This window comes from Vidua chalybeata, chromosome 6 (assembly GCF_026979565.1).
Source record: "Vidua chalybeata isolate OUT-0048 chromosome 6, bVidCha1 merged haplotype, whole genome shotgun sequence".
Classification (NCBI taxonomy): Eukaryota; Metazoa; Chordata; class Aves; order Passeriformes; family Viduidae; genus Vidua; species Vidua chalybeata.
In genome coordinates this window covers 52,078,142-52,104,922 of record NC_071535.1, presented here as the reverse complement: position 1 = coordinate 52,104,922, position 26,781 = coordinate 52,078,142, and the positions used below count along the sequence as shown (strand labels likewise).

At 41.0% G+C, this 26,781-nt stretch overlaps 2 protein-coding genes across 4 annotated transcripts in view; one reads left to right on the top strand and one right to left on the bottom strand.

Annotated features, from left to right (window-relative positions):
* The window catches only part of GAS2 (growth arrest specific 2), an 81,618-nt gene extending 72,464 nt beyond the window's left edge, over positions 1 to 9,154 (top strand). For both annotated transcript variants that reach the window (XM_053945423.1, XM_053945422.1), the window contains exon 8: positions 8,532 to 9,154. In XM_053945423.1, the coding sequence (XP_053801398.1) occupies positions 8,532 to 8,750 (219 nt within the window). In that variant the 3' untranslated portion in view covers positions 8,751 to 9,154. The remainder of the gene's footprint in view (positions 1 to 8,531) is intronic.
* Positions 9,155 to 14,577: 5,423 nt separating this feature from the next.
* SVIP (small VCP interacting protein) lies at positions 14,578 to 19,443 on the bottom strand. Of its 2 annotated transcripts, XM_053945426.1 has the most exons (4): positions 18,856 to 19,267; positions 17,884 to 17,934; positions 15,565 to 15,678; positions 14,578 to 14,772 (listed from the first exon to the last, which is right to left on the bottom strand). In XM_053945426.1, the coding sequence occupies exons 1-4, from the start codon at positions 18,916 to 18,918 to the stop codon at positions 14,758 to 14,760; spliced, it is 243 nt and encodes an 80-aa protein (XP_053801401.1). In that variant the 5' UTR covers positions 18,919 to 19,267; the 3' UTR covers positions 14,578 to 14,757. The 2 variants fall into 2 exon arrangements, with proteins under 2 accessions (XP_053801401.1, XP_053801399.1); XM_053945424.1 differs by lacking the exons at positions 14,578 to 14,772; positions 15,565 to 15,678; positions 17,884 to 17,934 and adding an exon at positions 18,364 to 18,447 and having other exon boundaries at positions 18,856 to 19,443.
* Between the last annotated feature and the right edge of the window lie 7,338 nt (positions 19,444 to 26,781).

Here is a 26,781-nt window from a genome sequence, read left to right as displayed (position 1 = left end):
CAATTTTTGTTTTCATTTCATATAGCTGTGAGGGTTGGTGGAGATTTGCTTTCTGCACAAACTGAAAGAGTGGAGCAGGATTTAGCTCTGTGTAATGGTGAAAGGTGCAGGGTTGAGATACTTGGGAGCACTGTTCCCAGATTTTTAAATGGTTTTACAGTTTCCACTTGCCTTCCTGCTAGGAGTAATTTGCAATCATATATGAATTATAAGTTGCTTAAGCAGTGTTTTAACATAATATAGGTCATACCAACAAGGTATAGTAATATATGAAGTGTTTGCTTTTGAGCTACAGCAATCTGATTTCAGTGGAATCACTAGCCACTTACTTTTCTGCCTGTCTTCAGCACAGATGTTTTCTATTCCCAGTTGTGTTACCAGCACTATGCTGAAAATATGACATCTTATATTAGCATCCATAAGCACTGTAAAAACCAAGATTTTTGACTGATAAGGTAGTTTAACATCTTGAGTAATTATTGCAAAAATAAATTGGAAAGTCATGAGGTAGAAATCTCAAAGGATGTCCTAATCTCTAAGGCATTTACAAATGGAATATAAAAGGCTTGAAAAGAAACTGAATCCCAAAAGACAAAGGCAATCTCATTTTAACTTTGCTTTACTTACCCTTGTTTGCTTAAGTTTTTCACAGAAAGGAGTGGTTTTGAAAAAGGAGCAGTTGCCAAATGGACAGCAATATCAGTTTAGAAAAAGGAGAAATCAACACACAAGCAAAGTGACTAATCAATTAAGTAAAGATGAGTTGGGTGGAAGCAATTCATTTCCTATTTTAAATGACAGAGCTCTCTGCTATGTGTTTTAGTGAAATAAAACAGCTGATGTTGTTATACATCTTTTCATAGAAATATCTGTGAGATGAAAAGGAGAACGAGAAGGCTGCTTGAAAGGAGTGGATTCAATTAACAAAGGATATAGTAGTTAGGGTTTTAAAACCTTTATCCTAGGGGCCTTTTCATAAAACAAAAAAATCTTACTTATTTTAGCAAAAGGGTCTGGCTCAGATTTCCAAAACACATGACCCAAAATACATTTTGAAGAATTGGACTTCCCAATGACTTCAGCAAGAACTACATCATTCATTTCTTGAAAATGTGTGACTGGTTTCACTTGGTAAAAAAGTGTATCTGTTACTGAATAAGTGTCCAGCGAGGAGTACATCTTCACTTTATTTATATATTTAAACATTTCCATCTCTACTTTATTTCAAAATGTACTAGGTTAAAGTGTGAAACAATAGGTAACATCTATTTAATAATATAATACAATATGATATTACAGTAACTATAACTTGTTACTGTAATAGTATTTTATAATGATACTATAAGCTGTATCTATTTTTAGTATAATGATACTATCATTTTACAAATCCTGAATACTCAACTGTGTAATAGAAAAATGACAAAAATATGGGTAGGGAAGAAAATTTAATGAAAACACACTTATAATTTAAAAATTCTGTCCTAGAATAGTGACTGTTAGGAGTGTCTGTTGCCCACTAAATCTTATGAGTCTCTCATTATGTCTTAATTGAAGAGAGGTGGCTTTTTTTAAAGAATAAGTCTTCTTTGAAGATACAGTGGTATCTGTGATAGATCACAATAATAATACTATCTCATTCTTACTGCTAAAAAAAACGCCCTCACTATTAATGTGTGTCTGCTGCAGGTATCTGAAGCAGTTTGGAGTTGAATATAGAAAATGGTACAAAAATATGAAATTGAACCCTAAATTCTTAATTGGGTGGATGAGGTATCTTGCCATATATTAAGTAAAAGATAGTGCTTGTCTTAAAGATGCCACTGTATATAATATACCACTCTGCTGCCATTCCTCTTTTTTTTATTTGGTACTCTTATTATCATATTAGTTTTTGCCTAGGAGGATTACATGGCATTTAGTACTCAGTACAGTTTTGCAGAAAACCTCACTTACTTTTACCTTCAAAAGGATAAGGGTTTGCTTAAAACCACCGTCTTTACTGCAGCTGACCTCCTCAATGTCCTGCATGCAGAGAGATGTCTACAGTCCTCTTTGATTAATTTTGTTTGCAGAGTGAAGTGACAGCTAAATTTTGAAAATAAGAAAAATGCATAGTTACACCTGCCATTTTCTGTTTAATACTTTTAATGTTTAAATAGCCCTTTGGGTATTTACATATCTGAATGATTATTTAGATGCCTTTTGTGTTTGCATAAACAAAATCTGTTTGGACTTTTGATCTGAAACAGAGGTTGTTTAAATGAATTAAGTGGATACCTGTTAATGTGCTTGATACAGCCCAAGATGTAACATTAGAATAAAATTCTTTATAATTCAGGAAGTATGTTAATTCTAAAACCAAACTGTAGCATAGCTAGAAATATTGTGACAAGCAATTAACATATGTTCTTGACATATTTTTTTCAGTCCGAGCTTTTTTATGAACTTTTTTCCAACTAAGAGAGATTTGTTTAGTGTGATTTACAACATATAACTCCCCAAAAAAGAGAGGGAGATGTTAATCCAGAGAGCCATCTATTTTCCATGTCATTATCATGGTGCCTGAAGAGAGAGGAAGTGCAGGCTATTTTATTGGGGTTTTAGAAAGACAACACAGAAAGTCAGAGCTGGTCTTTAAACAAATCCATATGTAATGGCTGAGGTCGCATCATCTGGAACTTTTAAAATTAGTAGACATTTTTATACAAAACATTTTTGTATAATCCTATATAAAGAGGGGAGCTAGGCAAAATGTGACTTAATGAGGGATGACAAGAGAAAATGAGGAGTGCATATTTCCTGGTTTTCAGGTGGAGAAAGACTTCTTTTTACTTATTTTTAGGATAATAGGACTAATAAGGGGACTAATAAAATATCATCTGCCAAAATATACATTAATAGACTGCAAATAGATTACTTCAGTATGGATGAATAATTAGTACCTGAAATTGGCTACATAATTTGCACTTTTTCAGGTTTGTAGAGGTGAGGTTTCATTTTAATCCCTTGGACATGCACTCAGGCACATAAGTGACTCCTTAAAAGTCTAAAATAAGCTTTACTATTTTACTAGACTAAAACATTTCTCTAAGAAGACACAAATTCTATGACAAAAGGGGAATGAAAGCCAAGAGAGTGTAGTTGGAGGGAAGCTTTCTAGCCTTCCCACTGGAAGCTGATTTTCTTCCATATTCTGATGGGAATTATTCCCATGATTCCTTGTGTGTAAGTGAGTCTTCTGTGTGTAAGAGCAGTACTGCCTTTTATAATATTTATGCTACAGTGTCTATAAACTTTTTAAAATAGGACTGTATCTAAATAGAACCTGGCTGTTGATTAAATCAGATCATACTTCAGGATTTTGCTGTAAATTTTATGAGGAATTCTAGTGATGAAGTTGCATAATCTTTGCTAATGAGATATTTTTAATGTCTACATTTGGCTTCCGAGCAAATAATCAGGAGCCTGTTACACACTCTGGTGTTTTCAGGTCACTGAATTCTCAGAGAGGTAGAAAAACTTCATGTAGTAACAAAGTTACCTATAAATTTCTGAAAATTCGCATCTCTGAGTGAATTTAGAAAACACCTAATTTTGAATAAATGCCTTCTACCACTTGCTATGGTGGTGTCCTCTTCTTGGCCAGCCCCCAGCCATCCTGTTTGAATGGACTATTAGCATGGACTGTTAGCAAGAACTTTTGCATGTCTTGGTGACTGTCAGGGATGTTGAACCACTGTCATCAGAGCCTCTGGGAAGGCATACAGCTGGACAGACTTTTCTGCACACTGCCAGTCTTCCAGAGTCTTTTTCAGGGCTTCACCAACCTAGACCAGCTTCCACATTAAGTGATAAATGTGAGAATTTTCAGTGGCCACCTTCAAGCAGACCTGGGTAACTGCCAAGCATTGGAATCTCTGGGGATTTTGAAGACTAATTTTGCTGGCCCTGTTTCCTGAAGCAGTAGTGTCTCAAATCTGCAGATAATATTTTTTCATCTTCCGTATAGATATGTGCATCAAATTCCAAGACTTCACCTTTTGCAAGCACCAAACATCAGTTCTTCTCACAACTGGGAAGAGAAAGACTACAGTCTCTTATATGGAAGAGATGCCCTACTCCATGAAAATGTCCCACTGCAGAATAATTTGTCATTACTTGATAACAACATAGTCTAGATACAGGCCCAGAGACTCACTGGGGTGGACTAAAAGCCTAGATCTGAGTCCCATTCCTGGTCTGAGATTTGTATCCTGCTTTCACTTTGTTTTTTTTTTACTAAGAATGGTTAGTGAATGCTGAATACTGCTGAGATTTGAGAAAGTCATTTGTTTTTCATAGACAGGAGAGTAGATCATCAAAAGTGGTATGGACAAGCTGGAGCAAAATGATTCCTAAATAGCATCAGTGGGGGTTGCAGCAGAATCATCACCTAGAGGCACCATATCTGAGGGTGCCTTGTTTGTGGGTGAGTGGATGGGTGTATGTACCTCTCAGTGGAGGCAGCAAAGCCTTCAAGCTTGCTGTGGGCAGCAGTCTGCTACAGTAATGCACATAAGTCAGTGGTATTTCCTTATTGTCATGTAGATGTATCTTGTTGCTTGTATCTTAGGACTTAAGGATCCTTCTTTGAGTGGCGTTCAGAGCAACATCATGAATTGGGCTTCTAGATCAATACATTTCACAGTATCCCCAGAAACATCACAGGTCAACACTAAGTATAAGTGGCTTATATTCAGTAAAATTTGATTTCTTCTCATTAGCAATCTCATTAATATTTCACTTTTGTGAGTGTGAATTTTTTTTTGCACAGCCACTAGTGTGATGGTCTGCATTATTTTGCCAAACACCTTCGATTTTTGTAGTCAATATTCTCTCAGTATGTAGCCTACACTGTTTCTGAAGTTGGTATAAGGCCATACCAACTAACTATTTGCCTTAGGTTGCTGCATTTAGCTTCCAGATTCCTTTTCAATTAGCAGGGGTTTTGTGTTGGCTTTTGTAGTACTTGGATCAGATCTATAGTGTGTAACTCCTCCTTCTTCTTCCTCTCACCTCCTGAAATATTCTGTAAGAAAGTTATAATCTGAGTGTGTCACCACTGAGTCAGGAATGGGAATGAAGGTGACACACTCCATGCATTTTCAGAAGGCATAAAGGCTACTTTATTACAAAACTTCATGTTTTTATAAGCAACATCGTTCACCCAGAACCTGATGGTTCTTAATGACACCTGTCACCCCATTGCTTAATTAGAAACAACACCTCTTTGTAAATATCTTCCCATAACATCACGTATAACATGTTCCACAGGTTCACAAACACCAGCTACAAAGACTTAAGATAAGACTTGTTTTAATTCTTTCTCTGAGCTTTCTCACAACTTCCCCAGGACAATGCCTGCGAAAGTTACCTGTTTCTTTTTTCTGACTAAACTGTCAGCATCCACAGAACTGTAACTATAAACCAGATTTTTAGTTCCTATAAAACAGAACAGATTTTTTTTCAAGTCAGTAAAATGCTGCTTATTTAGATAAACTTACTGTCTTTACATACAGCCTAATATCTCTTTAATAAGGCATCGAACTCACCAAACTTACGGTATCTGAAAACCATAACTGCCTAGACTATATTTTACTCTGAAGCCAAAGTCCTATGCAATGATAGCTTAGTGTCACCTAACTTCTATTAACTATTTCCCTTGTTATCTCTGGGTACAACCTTGGTGCCTACCAAAACAATCTATCATTTCTTCCTCTATAATGCTATTTCTGGTCCTCTGGTTTGTTATATGTTTGGTTCACTGTAGATTCAGTGATAGATTCAAGAGAAAAGAGCTTTAGTGACAGCCCTGCTTCAGACTGAAATAATGGAATTTATGGCAATCATAAACATATGTTGGATTTTTTCTTTCAGAAAAGATTTTCTTAGTTTTAGTTGGCTGGATAGCAGTGTAAAAATACATGTACACTATGAATGTATTTAAATTGGTACTAATGAACTTTATTATTGTAGAATCCAACTTTTTTTCTTCTCATAGATCTCATGCAATTGAAAAGGTGAATTGGATGGAATACGAAATCTCAAAGGTTTCATCTTCAGCTGAAGCATTTTGGGGAGAAAACTGCTTTTGCAGTTAGAAAGTAGAGCAAGTTGTTGGTGTTTTTTTCCATGCTAAGAAGTCTTTCATACTTCTGTGGAGCTGGAGCAATTCTGAAACTAGCAAAATTATTTTGGATTCATCATGTTGTTACTAACATTAAAATATGACTGTTGGAGTAAAATGGTGCATTTGTGGCACAGCACAGCATAAACAGTTACTACACTTAGGATGTAGAAAAACTCTGCCTGTAGAAAGCAAACACTCAATGAATTTTGTAATAGTATAATACCACAAAAGATAAAAGATCAAAAAGGGGAAAGACAAAAGATGTGCATTTAACCTAAGCATCAGGAAATAGTGTGTTTATAGTGTGTTTGCACAGTAATCAGCAAGGAAAATTGAACCAAATATACTTTTTGCTAACTTTGCATCTTAATCAAAAGCCCAGGTACTAACTGCTCTTGGAACATGAATCACCCTATGATAATATGGGGAAGCTGAAATTCAGGCACAATCAACCCCTCCCCACCCCACGCTGTATTGCACCAGTTTGGCTTAAATTGTTTTAATGTTAAAAGTTTCCGGGGCACTTCTCAAAAGCTTTTTAAGGCATTCAAAGAGAAGAAAGCTGCTAAATAAAATTCTCTAGACTGTCTTAAAGCTCTGTCTCCAGTTGAACTTCAGTTTTCAAACTTGATGCAAAAACCAATTGCTTCTTTCATGATATATTGTCCACACTAAAGACATGATTCAAATCTCATATCCTTGTCAGCTCAAATCAAAGTCTTGAAACTAAAATACAAACCTTGAGAGAAAAAGTCTGATTCTGTTTTCACTCCCATGAATCTAGAGAAAAACCTCATTTGTGAACAGCTATTGTAGAAGCAAACACCCATACAACCCAGAGCAACAGCGCAGACTCAATAGCTGAGATATTCTCATTAAACTGGGAGTGCTTGAGCACCTCTTTCTGATGGATCAGAAGTAACTTTATTTTTCAGTATCCATAATTGATTGCACATTGTGTTTCACATAAAAACCAAAGTGCACAAACAAGAATTTCCTTGTGTAACAGTGTTTTAAATGAAAACTATCACATGAGATTTCATCTGCAGCTGCTTATTCTAATGAAGAATTCCATTCCTTAGAAACGTAAACTGATTTTCAAACTTCAGTAAGTTGTACAGCTGGCCATGCTTTCTTCACTCCAGGTGAATCTGTCTCCTGATGTCACAGAATTCAAACAGTAGGCTGAGGTGGAGGGGGTTCTTTGGTTGAGGAGTTTTTTTAAGTTCATTTTTTGCCTTCTATTATGTGTGATTTTATTTGATTGAGGATGTTTCCTGTTTTGTTTGCTATGCTGTGTTACAAAAGGTTTATGTAACATCTAAGTCTCAACTGCAAATACTGCCAGCCCTCAAGGGAGTTTTGTACATCTCAATATTAGCATCACTGCCATACATCCAAATTCAAAAACACAGACTGTGTCAAATGTCTTCTAGAAACCTTTTACTGGACCAATTTTTAATTTCTGGTACTACAGCTAAATGTTGTTTAGCATTTCATGAGATATCCTGATCAAAGCATTTTTCAATGTGGAATTTACATTGGTTATAAAATAAACCAATAAAATATAGAATGTGCTGCTTTACGATACCTCACTTACTTCAGCATGGAGAAACAAAAGGAAGAAATTAGTAAAATCATCAACTGAATTCAAGGGTAGGCAAGGGAGAAGGTACACTGGCACTTGGAGAAAAATTTTATTTGAATTTAGGCAGAAAATTCAGGAGTTTGCAAACCCAGATAAATTACTTCTGATGTACCTCATTGGATTATTTTAATTACAGCATTAAACTATTTTATTATAATGTATTGCCAGCAAGACTTGTTAAAATAAATGTAACTTCATTTTCTTAATTTTTTTTTTCTTAAATATTTCAGAGAGAGGGGAAATTGTTTTGCTTGTTTGCCCTTTACTACTCCTGTAATGAAAAGCCAGTTTCAATTCAATGTAAAATTGTGTCTTTACTAATATATTAAAAAAAAAACCCAAAACTTTAAGTATTCATGTTCCCTGACATATTTCTACTAAACACATGAAGAACAGAAAGACTCCATGCTATAGGACTAGAAAAACGTGTAGCATATATTTACATAAAATATTAAAATCTTTAGTTTAAAATACCAGTTCATTTTCTTACCTTTTTTAAAAATTTACTTTTAAAATGCAAATAAAAACCACTCTACTATTTCTTTTCCTTTTCTTTTATTGTACAGTATTTTCTTTCCTTTTATGTACTACCATCATATGGTTTTGGCTTTCAATTAAAGTAAGCAGTTTTTAACAGCAAAAAAAGTATGATTTCTTTGTGAATGGTTGCCTCTCAAGACTGTTTTTGTTTTTTTCCCGCCTATGTGATTTCAGATGCTTCACAACAAACATGTGATGGTTCGTGTTGGAGGAGGCTGGGAGACTTTTGCAGGTTACTTACTGAAGCATGACCCATGCCGAATGCTTCAGATCTCCCGAGTAGATGGGAAAACGTCTCCAATCCAGAGCAAATCTCCAAACATCAGGGACATGAATCCAGACAATTATCTGGTTGTTTCTGCCCATTACAAAACCAAGAAGGAAATTAAGTGAAATAAGCTTCTCATGTGAGTGCGACTTCATGTATGTAGGTCCAAATTATTCTCCCAAGTGTAGTGAATTTAGTTAATGCTTTAAAAGGACTTTGGAAAATTTAACACAGACTGGAAATGACACCCCATTTTGAAGACCTTTGGATTTAGAACTATTTATTTCTAGTACTGTATCTTTTATAGCAAATTACCCTTGATAGGCAGATACTACAATCGGATAATAAATAGACATATCTTTTTAGCCAAATTATTACTCTTTATTATGTGAATGTATACTTAGAGCTACATAAAGGAGTGAATCCTGTTAATAGAAGAAAATACACAATGAAATATATTTGTACCAAAATCTCATTACTTTGAATCCCTGACTGTTAGTCTAGTTGAAATATATATATGCAGGTGGAAAATGGGTATTTGGAGAAATTATTTGGTAATGTCTCTTGAAATGAAATAAAAATTTACTATTTGTATGTTTTGCAATCTTTTCTTAATTAGTAGAATATAATGGCTTATTGCATGCCAAACAACTTCTCAAAGCCATTACTCAAAAGTAAAGAAAAAGCCCCTTCACACCATTTTGCTATTTAAAGCTGAAGACAATGCTGAGTGTTCAATCTATGTGTAGATCCTTTCTGTTTTTCACAAAGTTGCCCAATATGGAAGCATGGGGAAGTGGAGAGATTGCCCCTTCCTGTGTCAGACAGTAGAGCTGGTTGGTTATACCAGGTGATGTTCTGCAGCCCATAAGGGAAGGAGTAGCAGGCGCACAGCCCTCAGACCCAAGGATGAGCTTCAAAAAATTCAAGTCCCTCTGGAGTCATAAAACATGACACTGTTCTTGGATATGAGCTTTTCCTTCCCCTTCTTTTTAATGTTGTTGGTTATTGTTAAATGTGAAATATTCATTACCCTGTAAATAAAGTGATTCACATTCTCATAAATCATTCACACACCTCTAATATAGCTAAAGGTGTATGTGGGCTTCATGATTTTGGCTACTTTTCTATGTTTATATTTGGTAATTTATGTGCCTTGTAACATCCTAGAAAAATCATTTTATAGGATTGTTTCACTGACTGTATAAATTTTAAAATGAAATAATTTTTTTAAATACTCATACATTTTGAATCTCTTATTATTTGTAATCATTCATCTCTACTTTGCTGCTACTGACTGGATGCCTACAATGCCCAACACTGCTTGCTGCCCTAATAATGAGCTGCACAAAGAAAGGGGCAAACAGATAACACAGAAATACCTCTATTTTTTTTTAATTAATTTTTCTTTGCAGGGAAAAAAAAATCAAAAACATCCTAGAAATATTTTTTTTAGTCCTGACTAGTATTTTTCTCTATTTTCTGATGTTAATTTTTTTTTAATGGTCTTATGATCTGCTTCTGTGGTCTTTAAAATTAACAGAAAAATGTCTGTGGGCTAGAAAGGATCAAGACCATCTTTCATGTTCCATGCCTTATTAAAATCAGCATGTTGTATCTCACTTCTGTGGAAAAGGCCTACCTCACCATCGAAAAATACCTGCTGAATACAAACAGTTCACCATTGCTTGGTGCAGCAGACAAAGTAGCAGGACATAATTCCAAAGTCACAGCCTTTTATTATTATTTTAAAATACTTTCTAGGAAGATTAAACACATATTCAGCAATAAATCTTTTGAAAAGCCATAGGAAGTCTCAGTTGTCATAGAAGTTGTCGTATGTCCTCCATAAGGGAGCAGAAAGCAGACCACAAGCAACATCATTTTATAAAAAATGTAGCATAGCTGAAAAAAAAATCATGATCTTAATATAAGCATTGAGAGATCTGTTTTCAAATGAAAGGGGAAGGAAAAAAATCACTCATAAAAATATGGTTTATTTAGAAATAATGGCTAGGTTTTTAAACACAATTAATTGGATTTCACAGAATCATTGAAGTTGAAAAGACTTCCAAGATCTTCAAGTTCAACCTTTATTTCCATCATCCAAGACTAAGTTAGTGTTGCTATTATGATGTTGGTTTTTTAAATATTTTAAGTTGTTTACATATTAATAAATCAGAGCAGATAATTATAAAAAAGGTATTCATAAGTTTATTTTAATAGTAAACTTCAACAGTCCCAGTAAATCCAAATCAGGACTTTAAACTAAACATGAATCCCTTTATGTGCTTGGACTGTACCTATCAAAATTGTCTTCTTTTGTTTTGGGGTACTCAAATGTCTTTAAAAAAAATCACATTAAAACACTTCCTGACTTAAAATTTCAACTTTGCAAGTTCCAGAATGGGATACTATAGGATTTTATTTTAAAGTATTGCCAGTACCCCCTGATGTAAAAAACATGTGGGTGGGACTTACTGCTTTTGACTGCACTGATGTAAGTGTGAATAATAGAGGAGGAAATGAAAGCATCAATAAAACAAAAAAACAAAGAAATGCAGTAAGCCGGTTAGTCTGGAAGATGGGGTTGGCGGTAAGCGTCGCTAATCTGATATATAGTATTTTCATAGTGTAACAGGTCCTACAGCAATGTAGGAATTGGAAAATTTGTTAGGAACCTATGGCTCAATTTATAAAGCTAAAGCTGAGCAGCAGAATGTTGCTTAAAGGCATACAGCCCTTGTTGCAATGATAGGGGCAGAACAAATTTAGGTAATTTTCCTTGATGTAGTGATTTTAACTATCTTGCTGTGTAAATTGGCTGAATGGGAATGTTGAGGAGGCTGAAGTTCTAAACACTTTAAGTGATAGGAGCTACAACAAAGCCTTTTCTCAAAGTCCTCATAGACCAAACCCCATGGGAGATGCCTGTGAATAAACTGTGCTTAATCTCAAAATGGATAAATGATGTAAAATTATTTACAAAAAAACATTATTATTGTATAATGTCAAATATGACTCATCATGCTGGAAGCCATTCAAAATTAGTTTGGAAATGTAACTGTGATTGCTCTTTATAGGAAGTGCATTCTGTCACCTTGCTATTCATACATTACCTGGAGATTTTCTCTAAGCAGGATTATTTACATCACTGATGGAGGATAGGGGTTTTTCACATCTTAATTATAGGGACAATTGCTCCTTCCTTTGCAGTACCACCTTTTTTTTCCAACAGCATTTTAGAGAAGATATGGAAAATCTATGGCAGCTAGTTAAAGAATTGTTGGTGGGGATGAGTGAAATGAGAAGGCAATATATGTGTTTGAAGGTACAGCAAGTTTCTTGTAACTGAAGACATAATCCTGAATTTAATACGCATGTTCGCTTTAGATCTGGAAGATGAGCTGTTTGCCACACCACAGAGTTACAGAAACATCTCCTAGAGATGACAAGGGATGGGCTCTTTTTTGGGCTTACACATTGTACTGCCTCATTGGCAGCAGCCCGAGGGTACCTGACAAGGGAAGGATGCACAATGCTGCTTCTTTGCTGTGTCTCCTACTTTCTTAGCCTCTGGTGGGTCGACTAAGGTAAGGTGTAACAGACATATGGGATCATACAAATGTTGATGGGGCTGGACAGGCTTTCCCAGACTCTGGAAAAACTGCTGGCACTGCTTGTGCCTGATGAGCTGCATCTCAAGTACTTAGTCTTGTCATTGTACCAAATCCACATGCTGCGCTCCTCAGGGTCCACTGTGATGCTGCCCATACTTGTGGAGACACAGCTTCTGTGTCTTCCCAAATTTCAGGACACCTGCTACAAACATTCTCTCTCTAGCATAATCTTTGTATTTTAACCATATGGAGTGGCATATAGTCTCACTTTGTTACTGCAACAAAGATGATGCTATCACAGTAATGGAGAGTCAGCTTTTCTGTCCAATTTACCAGCACTGGGCTTTGACCTGCTAGTTTTTGAAGTACAAGACTGCACTTTCAGAAGACGAAGGAAAAAAAGAGTTGCTCTGATGTAAACAAAATATCAACCATCTAGATAATCTATGTGAAAAGGTGCATTTTTACAGCCTCTGAGGTGAAGTAAACCTCCAGGATTGAGGGAAATAAGGACAAAACTCCTGTTGTGGTTCACATAAACTTACTGCTGCACTAAACAATAAGAAAGACAGGGAAGACATCTATAAGGAGAGAGCAGCTTTCATCTATGTGGCTGGCTCTCAGCCTTACTGTTTAGTGTCACATGTCATGTTGCTAATACTGTACACTACTGATTTGCAGTAGTTTCTGCTTTCAGTGTCAACAAAACTTAAACCTTAACAGTAAGTGGTTTTGTTTATTCAAATAATTCCCAATCAGTTGAGCCTGGCCAATTGGATATGTATGATACAGGAACATCTTTGAAAACAGCTTTGTAGGTGATTCATAATCTAGAACTACACACTCCCACATCATCTGATGTGGTTCCTTAGCCGTAGAATAAATCCAACATTCAAAACTAGGTCTCTTAGGAAGCACAGAGAGCTCTGGCTTTTACATAAAGGATGGAGAGAGAGAGGAATGTGATTGTTTTCTCTAGGTTCTTTCAATGGCCTTAAATGAAAGTGTTCATAGCACTAATGCAAGCAGAGGCTTGGATGACAAGCGACATGGTTATTTGCTCCCCTTGCAGTTTTGGGGGAGCATATGAGAGAGAATGAAGAGAAAGATGTTTAAAGTTTTAAATACCCCAAGTGACCAACTAAGTGTAGGTGTTGCTTAAGTGTCTTGTAGGACACCTATTGTGATGCTAGACTCAAATTCTCATTTCAAATTAATGTCTGAAATACCCTTTTGTAACTCAATACATTTTCACTTGACTTTAAAAAATTACTATGAACAGTTAATACACTGAAGACAGCAATTGCCAGCAATCAAAGGAAACTGAAGGCAGTCTTCAGCCAAGGATACAGCTTTTTTTAGCCCAAACGCCATTATGTTAATATTGAAAGTTCTCCCTTCTCAATGCAATTCTGAAGGCTAAGCCAGGAAACTGTGTCAAGATTGCACTCTCGAGACAACATTGGGCACTACTGAGATGTGAAAGACAAAATACATAGTTAAAGGGGGGAAATAAAAGCCTCTGTATCTTGACTAGGTCAGAAATGCAGCAATTGCGGTACTGAGTCCATGCATAATGTGCACAATGCTCTCTGGGGAAAAGAAAATGTTTTTGCACTGTAAGTAGTCCACCTAAATAGATAACACAGAAACTGTTGGAAAAGAACTGGCAAGATGATGGCATAGTAACTGTTTTCCTGTTTGTTTTTCAAAATCCTGACAAGGTTAGCATTGCTCTCTTGTGGTAATAAATGAATAAAACTAATAACACGATTTTTAATTTCATGTTTAACTTTCAGTATTCAGTATAAATACTTACAGACTCAAAAGAAACCCACATGAGAAAATGAGAACAATTATTATACACATAATAAAATGATATTATTGATCTAAGTACACAGGATTTATAAAGGTTTCTATTTTTTCTTTTACTAGTCACAAAATTATTCCATTTGTAAGGACCCACCATGACTCTACTTTTCTTTTTACAAAAAGGCACTAAATTCCTAAGCAGTGCAAGAGTCATTAGGAAACAGAAAAAAAAGCTGTCATCCACATATTCAAATACATATCTATATATGAAAAACTTTCTACATGAGGACTTGGAGAAAGTTTAATCGTAGAGCTTGAAATAAGCATCAAAACCAACACGTGGGTACCTGAGCTTGCTCAGGCCAGTCATACACAGACAGACAGACATCAACTGACCAGACGGTATACACATATTGACTGACTACACATAAGGAGGCCACTTCCAGCTGACAGGAAGTCTTGACAGGGAAGCAATAAAACATGCATGGAAAACAAACAAACAAACAAAGTTGCAAAACCATAGTGTTCAGAATTAGTTCTTAAGTTTCTTTGTTAAATGTTTCCACATCCATTGTCCCACAATGGCAAAGTACTGCTGAGTCTTCAGAGGTAAACAGCACATGGTAAGTGCCACTTGGCTGCAGAAACTGACAAGTTACTGGCAGTAAGTATCAATCATCTTCTCTTCAGAAGTCATGTGTTATCCAACCTGCCACTAAAGAAACAAACAAACCACACCACAGGTTTGTATGGAGATAAGGAAAAGAAAGGAAAAAATCCCAAAGCAAACAAACACTGTAAGGTTGTTGAACTACAATAAATTCTCCATTCATCTTTAAATACTCAATCTTTTATCCCAGCAAGTGATGAACATGCTGTGTATCAGTGGCAACTTATACAAACTCCTGCCTCCTGAATCATGTATGGTAATGAGGGCAAAAGATGAAGGTTTACGAAGCCTGAGTTTCAATTATCAGATACATCTATTGTTTTGGAGAGATTGTAATTCTTCATTAACTCTCTGCCTGGCCTTCTGAGGTAAAGTTCACATTAGAATAGCAATAGTAGTAATTTTATGCCAACACTATGTTTGTTTTGTAATGAGAGACATACAAACCCAAACCCATCACCCTACTTAGTTCAAATGTTTTCTATAAGCTCTGAGGGAAGAGAGATAATCTTATCTGGCACTGAAAAGGGACACTGAGTACAGGATAACACAGTGATGAGGTCCCCAGTGCTAAGAGACCTGTAAAACTGATGCATCATATATGTAGAAACTGGGAAGATGGGGGGGGGGAAGCTCTCTGCCATAGCTGCTGTCTTTCTGTCCTAATGATGAAGCCTCATTAAGAACACTGCATGACAATGACACATGCTTCCATTTCTATTCCATTTCCCTTCCTCTTGGTTTTTCCTCAAGTTAGTCAATCTTCTACATGACGAAACAGATTTTCACCGTGAATATAAGAATAGTTGTATCACATTGTTTCTTTTTTCAACTTACTCTCAAGCCTCCTTCTCCTCCAGGACGTGAAGCTGCAGTTCTTCTTTCTATTTCTTCCTGTTTCTTTTTCTTCTGCTCTACAGAGTAAGCATTCTTAATACCTCGAGAGGAAGCCTGGGAGAAAACACATTTCAGTAAGACCAAGTTAGCTATTTTTCTGGAGCGAAACCAAACTGCAAGTGCTGGCAACACTATTGTATGAACTGTGGTTTGCATGAAAAGACTGAAGCACTTAGTAATGCTACTATCACATCAAAATAGCCCTTTCAGGATATTTCCTCATTCTGTGAAGTCTTGGTCCCATAGGTAAATGAGGGTGTTTTTGCTTCCCTTTGTTATTACATCCAGGTGAAAATATGTAATCCTCAGATGCAGAACCAGAACTTCCCTTCCCAAAAGTCCACAAATTTTTAGTCTGTTTTTTTTCATTGTCAGGGCCTACTTTTACCCTCATGAACAGGGGAGAAAAAGAGCTGTGTTGTAGTGCTAGCCCAGGCCGTGAAGTTCAACTTTTCAACTGTGATCTGTGAAAAATACCCTGTGTGACAGTCCACCCTTCAAAATGTCACAGGGTGTGTGGGTAGCAGGAGTACCAAATGAAAAATCTGTCATGAACTGCCTGCTTCATATCCTTGTAGAACTGTTTAATGACAATCTAGACTAGATGGCAAGAGCATCAGAATTACAGTTAACACCATGAAATAGAAAAAAAAAAAACTAAGATGTTTTAAAAACTGATTCTTGTCCAAGTTCAGGGTTATAACAACATAGCAGAAGTTATAAAAAAGATGCTAAAATCTTTTGTATAAGACAAAACAGCAATGTTCTCACCTGAATTTCAAGGTCCAGACAATAAGCTCAATTCTCAGTGGGGTACCAAGACAAATCTTACCACCAAGTAACAACCTACTTAGACCATATGTTCTCTGCCTCTTAGGAAACTGGGCTTCCAAGTGAGTCAGGTTCCCAAACTGTCTGCAGCACCCCAAAAGGAAGAACAGCTCATATGATGTCAGGAGGGATAATGAGCAGCTAAGTAGCATGTACAAGAAAACACTAAGCATAAAAGGAAGGACATCTGATCTACTCTCTTGTCCCCTCACAAGGGTGAAACTAAGTATGGCTGCTTGAAAGACATCTCCATTACACAACATTCAGAGGCTAAAATGACCTCAAAGATAGGTCCTGAAAATCCTGGCAGATACTTTAGCTCTCTGTCTTCCAAGAAAACAAAAAGTAACAGTGATACTTCCATTTTTCTTTGTCAGCATAATGGGTCCCACAGAGCTTCAAGGACATCCACACCCCTAATTGCTTCATTTCTCCTTCCTCTCAGGAAAGCTTTTTAGCCAGTTAAGAGCTAGCTATTTCCTACAGTTATGCTTAAAAATCTCTTTGTGACTGAAACCTATTTGTGGTTGAAAACAACATGTGGATTGCTTTTAGTACATAGAACGACACAAAATCAAGGGTTTTAAGGAGTCTAACGCATCACTCAGCTGTTGCTCCAATTATTTACTAAACTCCCTTCAAGCACGGTCCCCATGCATAATGGCCAGTTCATAATTCAATGTCATGTCACTAACATTAACACAAATAACAATCCTTTCTCTTCACAGTTCAGCTGTGGTGTCTCTAAGACACACCATTCAAAATCTACAATAAGAGTATATGCTATAAGTCTTTCTAGAGGCATGTAAGGAAAAAAAAAAAAACAGGTTGGCTGTTCAACTAGAACATTTGTATCCTACCTCTTCTAACTTTAAAGATATCTAAGTAGTTAAAGCTTGGCAACCTTAAAAAGACAAAAGACTAAGTTAATACTACATCTTTGCTGGAATCTGAGCTGATAAACACGTTCAAACTGTTGCCTTGTTGATAAAGAAGAACCTGCAAGTGCATACAACCTGCATTTTTAAGAAAAGCACCAGTGTACTTGAGATTGCCACTGCAACAATTGTTTGACCACTCTGATTTGAATACTTCTCCATCTCTTGTTTTCAAGTCTTAGAACAAGGAAAAAATAATGCTGAAGTTGCTCTTCCAGTTCTTAGATTGTTTTAAAAACTACTGTAAAATATCTCCCATCCAAACAAGCTCAGTTACTTTGCAATGGTCTTAGAGCACCTACCTGTGAAATTCTTAATACATACAAGAAAGGTATAAATGTACAACATTAATAATACCAGGAAAGTACACAACTACAATTCCCACAATCCAAACATGATACCCAGTGTCACCAGAGAAGCCACAGCCATTCTCTCCATAAAACAGTTATCTAAAAATAATTTCAACAAATGATGTTTTATCAGACATTACCTCCATCTGCCTCTTTTCAGCGGCTTCTGCTAGTTGTCTTCTTTTTATTTCCTAGAGAAAATGTTAAAGACAGTGAAATTCTACTTCAATATAGTCTCTGCATTCTTCTTAAAGTCTTAATTTTTAAGTACGACTCAAATCTGTGATACTAACTCCCACAAAATGACAACTTCAAGTCAATTAGCATAATCTTTCCCTGCACTGCCAACCTGCAAGAATGAAGTGGTTTAAGTGACTAATATGACAGAAGAGCAGCTGCTGACATATACACAGTTAAACCCCACCAGAAATCACTGTTCAGCTATTCTGCATCCTCACTTAAAAAATCGAGACTGCAGTGAAATGGCACACAGCGTATGAAACATTCTTTTAGAGTCTGGAAAGGGGAATGCTTGCTCTCCCAGGCAAAGCAGGCTCCTTCCCTTCTCCCCCATGAAATCCTCACATGAGGGGTACAAACCAGAGATGGGCTCTTACTCACCTAGGAAAAATGTCATGCAGTGGAGGGTAGTTAGAAGCGAGCATCACTATCCACCGGGAAAAAAAGCACAGCTTTTCCTATTTCTTGTAAAAATGGGGGTCATGTTGGCCACAATTATGCACTAACATGTCTCACGCGAAACTCCCGGTCTCCATACAACCACAGTGCCCACGAGTGATCTGTGGGGCAGAGCAGCAGGAGGTTCTGGGGCGCAGGCCCTAAGCTGCCGGGTGCCCCGGGTGGCCTCGGCCCAACAGCTCTCCCCACCCCGGGCCGGGGGCCGAAGGACGGGCTCCCTTTCCCCGGCACAGCCACTGCTTCCCGGGGCACTGCAACAGCCCCGCAACCCGGCCTCCATGTCGAGGAAGGAAGGTCACCGCCCACTGCGTTCGCCCTCATCGCGGCAACGCCAGGCGACACCGATAAACAACGGGGGGAAGGAGGGGGCAGCGCCCCCGCGCCGGGGGCCGCCGCCGCCGTCCCACACTCACCGGGTCGGGCGTCTCGACCACGTCCTTGACGGCGCCCCCCATGCAGGGCAGGCACTGCCCCATGGCGAACCCGACCACCCACAAGCCCCGCGGAGGAAGCGCCGGCAGTGCCCGCCCCGGCCTGGGACCGTCGGGGGCGGGCGGGGCCGGGGCGGAGGCTGGAACGAGGACGCGCGAGTGCCCCGGTAGTGAATTCAATGGAAGGTGTTCTGTGACGGCAAAGGGAGAATAGTGCGATTGGTTTCCTGGCCGATGCCGGGCTCAGGGCGTGCTGGCGGCGTGCTCCGCCGGCAGCCAACATTTCCGATGCGGTGCCCCGCCCGGCGCTGCCCTCTGTCGGCGCTGCCGGAGCTCAGCTGGTGAGGCCAGCGCAGATCTGTCTCTGATCGGGTGATTGAAGGTGTCACTTTCTGGCTCTTCTGCGGTTTCTTCCAAAAGAAAGAAGCCTTCTCTTCCAATTATTTATAGTAGACTCCAGCATTAACGTATTTAAGAACATTTCCTGAATTTGAGTGTTGGTGCATATATCAATCCCCAAGGATTATGTGATGAGTATAAAATGTATTCTTAATAAACGATCATGCAACATCTGCCAAGCTTCTTGTCTACCTCGGTAATTTTGAACAAGGTTTATCTTTTTTGTTCTTGTCCTAGCATTTATTTCACGAGCTTGTGATGTCATTCATTGTTGTGAAGTACAAATTTAAGTTTTTGTGTTTGTTCCATGCATCTGTAATGAGGCATAGAATCATGTCACAGTAGAATCATAGAGTGGGTTGGGTTGGAAGGGATCTTAATGACCCCTGTCTTGGTTTGAAAAGACAGGTGTCCGCTAAGGAAGGCAGGAGCCTCCCTTGAAATGGAAAATGTAAACTCTCTCCCTCCAAATTATTATAATTTTGAAATTAAGGGGCTCTCAGATAAAGATATGGGAGTAGGAGAAATAGTTCTTTATTAGGAAAAAAAAATTAAAAATAAAAATGCAGTAATACAAAACAACACTGACAGAGTCAGAATATGACCTGACACCCTGTGGGTCAGGATGGTAACAGCAGTCCCATTCAACAGTGGCTGCAGTCCTCCTGCAGTGACAAATGTGGTTCTGTTGAAGCAGTGATCCTGTAGAATGGTGTAGTTTTCTTCTGAAGTTCTAGTGGTGGTGTAGATGGGTCTACTCTTCTGGGAATCCAGTGAAAAGGCAGCTGCTTCTCTGGGAATCCAGTGGGGAAAAGCCACTGTGGTGTTCCAAATATCAGATTCTATCGAGGTAGGAATGCTTGGCTCCTCCCCCTGGGTGGAGCATCTCCCAATGGGATGATGGAATTTTATCAGTCATGCAGTGACACTCAATGGCCCATTAACAGCAGATATTTTCTGGAGGGAGGATTGGTTGTGGAAGAGAAAGAGAAAACTGTCCCGCCTGTTTTTAACAGGCGGCCCAATTAACAGAAGATAAATGCCCCACATCTAACAGATGGCAATAGAATACACACCCCCAGCCACATCTTGCATTTCCAACCTAAGACTTTTTCCACCCCTTATTTTATTACCATCTGCATCATACCCAAATCAATGAACTCTACACAATGAAAGCTTACACACAGTTCTCACTTAGGACTCGGATTCCTTGGGGTACACAGCGGGCTTCTCCAACTTTCTGCATTACCACCAAGTGTAACTAAGCCCTTGAGCAAAAACAATCCCACGGATGGGTTTGTCATTGCCTGAGGTGGGACTAATCTAAACAGTCTTTTCTAAAATATCTTTCATGTGTACCACAGGGACTTTATCTCCATCCACTGTGTGCAAGGGTTCAGACTGGGCAGGACCAGCTCGATTGATGGACTCTTGGGTGTTGACTATCCACTTTTGCTGAGTTCATTTCCCAGTTTCTGAAGGTTCCCTTGCCAAGTGCTTTCAGGGTAGTCTTAAGTAGTCTGTTACATTGTTCAACTTTCCTGGTAGCTGGTGTATGATAAGGGATATGATATATCCATTATATAGCCATTCAATACTATATTCTCTGGCCCAGGTAAGGCTGTTCTTGAAATGGGTGCCGTTGTCTGACTCAATTCTCTCAGGGGTGCCATGTCTCCACAGGACTTGCTTTTCCAAGCCCAAGATGGTGTTCCAGGCCAAAGCATGAGGCACAGGGTAAGTCTCCAGTCATCCTGCGGTGGTTTCCATCATGGTCAGCACATAGTGCTTGCCTTGGCGTGTCTGGGGCAGTGTGATGTAGTCAATCTGCCAGGTCTCCACATACATATATTTGGACCACTGCCCACCATACTGTAGGGTCTTCATTTGCTTGGGCTGTTTGATGGCAGCACATGTCTCACAGTCATGGATAACCTGAGAAATACTGTTCATGGTTAAATCCTCCCCTTAGTCTCATGCCCACTTATAGGTGGCATCTCTGCTCTGATGACCTGAGGCATCATGGGCCCATCAAGTTGGGAACAATTCCCACTTATGTTGCCAATCTAAGTCTATCTTTGACGCTTCTATCTGTTGCATCCCAGAGTTTGGGTTTAGATTAGTGTTTTTAATTTATGTTAAAATAAGCCAAGTTCTGTAATCCCGCGTTTCCCCGTGTTGTTCCCCCCCGCGGTTTCTGCCCCCACGCTGCCGGATCTTCCCCCTGTGCCGCTCCTGTAAGCACCCTGCCGTCCAGCCCCGGGAAACCCCGTGCTGGCCACCCCAAGCCACACGATCCCGCTCAGCCCAAGACTCGGTGCCCGCCCCTGCGGGGTTCTCTGGTTGGTCGCTGTTGCTGACGTCACCGCCACGGCAGCCGCCCCTATTGGCCGGCAGGCCGTGGATCCTCTCGCCCCGCCCCTCTATAAAGCCCTATCCCGCCGGCAGTCAGACGCCATTTTCTCCCATGCGAGTGCCGGGAGTGGTCGCGTCTTTCCATCGATCCGCGCCACGTGACCAATAAACCGTTCCTGCCAAGCACGGAGTAAATGGACAAATTCCTTCCTCTTTACCGGGTCCCTAGTGCACGGTAACAGAGACTGGCCGGCCCACGCGCCCGAGACACAGAGCCGTGTCCGGGAACCTGCGGCAGCAAACCCCGGCAGCACGTGGAGGCTACGCCACAGCCGGGCTCCCAAGAGCTGCGTGCAGCCGGGGAGAGCAAAAACCCACGCCGCATCTATCTTTGCAGCCTGATCTACTTGTTCATTGTTTCAGTGTTCTTCATCAGCCTGACTCCTGGGGACATGGGCATCTACATGGCAGACTTTTACAGGTTGCTTCTCTACCTGAGTGACAATGCCTTTCTACTCATCAGCAGCCCAGACTGGTTTTCCTCTACGCTGCCAGCTGGCCTTTTTCTACTTTTCAAGTCAGCCCTACAGAGCATTAGCTAGCATCCACAAGTCAGTATAAAGGTATAGCTTTGGCCACTTCTCTCTTTTAGGAATGTCTAGAGCCAGCTGAATGACCTTGAGTTCAGCAAGTTGACTTGATCTACCTTCTCCTTCAGTAGCTTGTGCAACCTGTCATGTCGGTCTCCATACAGCTGCTTTCTACTTTTGTTTCATCCTTACGATGCCACAGGAACCATCAGTTAAAAGAGCGTAGTGTGTTTTCTCTGCTGGTAGTTGGTTATATGGTGAAGCTTATTCAGCCCATGTCACTTGTTCCTGCTCCTCTTCATCAGTGAGACTAAAGTTTTCACCTTACGGCCAGTTTGTAATTTTTTCCAAAATCTCAGGGCAATTTGGGTTTCTAATACAGTAATACAGGTGCACCATGTGATGAGGGCAATCCATTTGCTGTGTGGCATCAGTGGCATGGTGGGTAGAAGAAATCTTTCCTGTAAACATCCACCCCAGCACCAGGGTGGTAGTTGGGGTGCCAGGAGGAGTTGTGCTTCCATGCCAATTACCTCGGAGGCAGCTTGAACTCTTTCATAGGCAGCCAAGATTTCTCTTTCTGTGGGAGTGTAATTGGCTTCAGATCCTCTGTAACTTCGGCTCCAGAATCCCAGCGGTCAGCCTCAAGTCTTCCCAGGCACCTTCTGCCACAGGCTCTAGGACAAGCTATTGTTTCCGGCTGCAGAGTAAAGCACATTCCTCACCTCTGATCTCGTCCTGACTGGGCCAAGGGCTACCACATTAGTGATCTCCTGCTTAATCTGGGCAAAGGTTTGTTACTGTTCAGGGCCCCAGTGGAACTCATTCTTCTTGCGGGTAGCTAGGTAGAGATGACTCACGATTTGGCTAAACTCAGAAATGTGCATTCTCTAAAAACTTATGGTGCTTAAGAAAGCCTGTGTTTCCTTCTTGCTGGTCAGTGGAGACATCACAGTGATCTTGTTGATGACCTCAGTTGGAATCTGATGCCGTCTGTCTTGCCACTTTACTCCCAGAAACTGGATCTCATGGGCAGGTCCCTTGACTTTACTCTTCTTGATGGTGAAGTCAGCTTCTAGCAGAATCTGGATGATCCTCTCTCCTTTCTCAAATACTTCCATTGCCATGTTCCCCCACACAATGATGTCATCGATGTACTGCAGGTCTTCTGGAGCTTCACCCTTTTCCAATGCAGCCTGGATCAGTCCATGGCAGTCCCCCGATTGTGCTTCCACCCCTGGGGCAGTCAGTTCCAGGTGTATTGCACGCCCCTCCAGGGGAAAGCAAACTGAGGCCTGCATTATGTGGCCAGAGGAATGGAGAAAAACATGTTAGCAATGTCAACAGTGGCATACCACTTTGCCACCTTGGACTCCAGCTCTTACTGGAGTTCCAGCATGTCCAGAGTGGTGAGCTTTGTTTCACAGAGAAATGGGCTAGCATTTGTATTCAAGGGCCTGTGGCTCTGAGAGGACTGCCACCTCCAGAAAATCCAAATGGCGCAGGATGTGTCCCAGACCCAAGCTGCCACAACCTTGAACTTGTGCTTCCCTGAGAGTCCCAAGCGCATCCTGCAAACTGACATCAAGAACCTCTGGTGGTGAGCTTAGTTTCACAGAGAAATGGGTCAGCGTTTGTGATCAGGGACCTGCGGCCTTGTGGTCAGCCACCTCCAGAAAATGCAAACTGAGCAGGATATGTCCCAGACCTAACCTGTCATCACCACGAACTTAAGCTTCCGTGATAGTCCCAAGCGCATCCTGCAAACTGACATCAGGAACCTGGAGTGGTGAGCTTTGTTTCACAGGAAAAAGGGCCAGCGTTCCTGTTCAGGTACCTGTGACCCTGAATGGGCAGTTGCCTCCACAAAAGTAGAACGGCGCAGGATGTGTCCCAGACCCAAGTTGCCACCATCTCAAACTTGTGCTGCCCCGACAGTCCCAAGCGCATTCTGCAAACTGACACCAGGAACCTGGGGTGGTGAACTTTGTTTCACAGGGAAAAGGGCCGGCACTTGTGATCATTGCACCTGTGGCCCTGACTGGTCAACTGCCTGCAAAAAATCCGAATGGCACAGGATGTGTCCCAGACCCCAGGTGGCAGCACCTCTAACTGGTGCTGCCCTGACAGTCCAAAGCACATCCTACAAACTGATATCAGAAACCTGGAGTGGTGAGCTAAGTTTCACAGGGAAAAGGGCTGGTGTTTGTGCTCAGGGGCCTGTGGCCCTGAGTGGATGGTTGCCTCCTGAAATTCCAAACGGCAAAAGATATCTCCCAGACCCAACCTGCCACCACCTCAAACTTGTGCTGCCTTGACAGTCCCAAGCGCACCCTGCAAACTGACATCAGGAACCTGGGGTGGCAAGTACTGTTTCAGAAGTAAACGGGCTGGTGTTTGTGCGCAGGGGCCTCTGGCCCTGAGTGGGCGGCAGCCTCCAAAAAACCAGAATGACGAAGGATGAGTCCCAGACAAAACCTACCACCACCTTGAATTTTTGCTGACTTGACAGTCCCAAGCGCACCATGCACACTGACATCAAGAACCTGGGGTGGCAAGTAGAGTTTCACAGGGAAAAGGGACAGTGTATTTCCTCAGAGGCCTGTAGCCCTGAGTGGGTGGTTGCCTCCTGAAATTCCAGACAGTGAAGGATGTGTCCCAGACCCGACCTGCAAACACCTGAAACTTCTGCTGGCCTGATAATCCCAAGCGCACCCTGCAAACTGATATCAGGAACCTGGAGTAGCGAGTTTTGTTTCAGAGAGAAAACGACCAGTGTTTTTGTTCAGGGGCCTGTGGCCCTGAGTGGGCGGCCACTTCCTGAAATTCTAAATGGCAAAGGATGTGTCCCAGACCCAACCTGCCACCACCCGAAAATTGTGGTGACCTGACAGTCCCAAGCGCACTCTACAAACTGACATCAGGAACATGGGGTGGTGGGATTTGTTTCATAGGGAAAAGGGCTGGCGTTTGTGTTTGGGGGTTTGGCCCTGAGTGGGCAGCTGCCTCCTGAAATTCCATATGGCGGAGGATGTGTCCCAGACCCATCCTGTTGGCATGTCATTCTTGTGCTGCTCTGAGAGTCTCCAGCCCACCGTGCAAACTGACATCAGGAACCTGGGGTGGTGAGTTTTGTTTCAGAGGGAAAAAGGCTGGTGTTTGTGTTCAGGGGCCTGAGACCCTGACTGGGCGGCCACCTCCAAAAAATCAGAACTGCGAAGGATGTGTCCCAGACCCAACCTGCTGCCACCTCAAACTTCTGATGCCCTGACAGTCCCAAGCGCACCCTGCAAACTGACATCATAAACCTGGGGTGGTGAGTTTTGTTTCACAGGGAAAGCAGCCGGTCCTTGTGTTCAGGGGCCTCTGGCCTGGAGTGGGCGGCCGATTCCTGAAATTCTAAATGGCGAAGGATGTGTCCCAGACCCAACCTGCCACCACCCCAAACTTGTGCTGCCCTGATCCTCCCAAGTGCACCCTGCAAACTGTCATCAGGAAGCTGGGGTGGTGAGTTTTGTTGCACTGGGAAAAGGGCCAGTGTTTGTGTTCGGGGGCCTGTGGCCCAGAGTTGGTAGCCACCTCCAAAAAATCCGAACGGCGAAGGATGCATCCCAGACCCTACCTGCCACCACCCCAAACTTTTGCTGCCCTGAGAGTCCTAGATGCACCCTGCAAACTGACATCAGGAATATTGGGTGGTGAGTTTTATTTCACAGGGAAAATGGCTGGTGTTTGTGTTCAAGGATTTGTGGCCCTGAGTGAGCAGCCGCCTCCAAAAAATCCGAACATCAAAGAATGCGTCCCAGACCCAACCTACCACCACCTCAAACTTGTGCTGCCCTGACAGTCCCAAGAACACCCTGTAAACTGACATCAGGAACCTGGGGTGTGAGTTTTGTTTCACAGGGAAACGTGCCTGCGTTTGTGTACAGGGCCATGTGGCCCGCAGTGGGCAGCCGGCTCCAAAAAATCCGAATGGCAAAGGCTGTATCCCAGACCCGACCTGCTACCACCACTACTTTGTGCTGCCCTCAGAGTCCTGAGTGAGTCCTGCAAATTGACATCAGGAACCTGGGGTGGTGAGTTTTGTTTCACAGGGAAAAGGGATGGAGTTCATGGTTGGGGCTTTGGCCCTAAGTGGGCAGCCACCTCCTGAAACTCCAGATGGCAAAGGATGTGTCGCAGACTCAACCTGCCGCCACATCTATGGATATTCTCAGTTCAGCCAGAGAGAAAGAGAGAGGTTTTTCTAACCAGGCGAGAGCCTGGGAAACAGTTGGGAAAGAATGTAAATAATTCTCTAATCTATCTTGTTGTTCACATTGTTTATTGATATGTTCTGCCACCATGCATCATTTACTGCACACCAATGGTGTGAGATGGTTTTACTTTAAGACCAATGAAATTAGTCTGCACGATGTTGTCTATATATAGAGCGGTGCATTTGAAATAAATCAGTTTCATTTCTTGCCTTCTAACTTGGAGGCCTTCTGTTCCCGCCCTGCTCAACAGCGACATCTGGTGACCCCTCTTGGAATTGCAGCCTAGGCTGAAGACCCGAGCC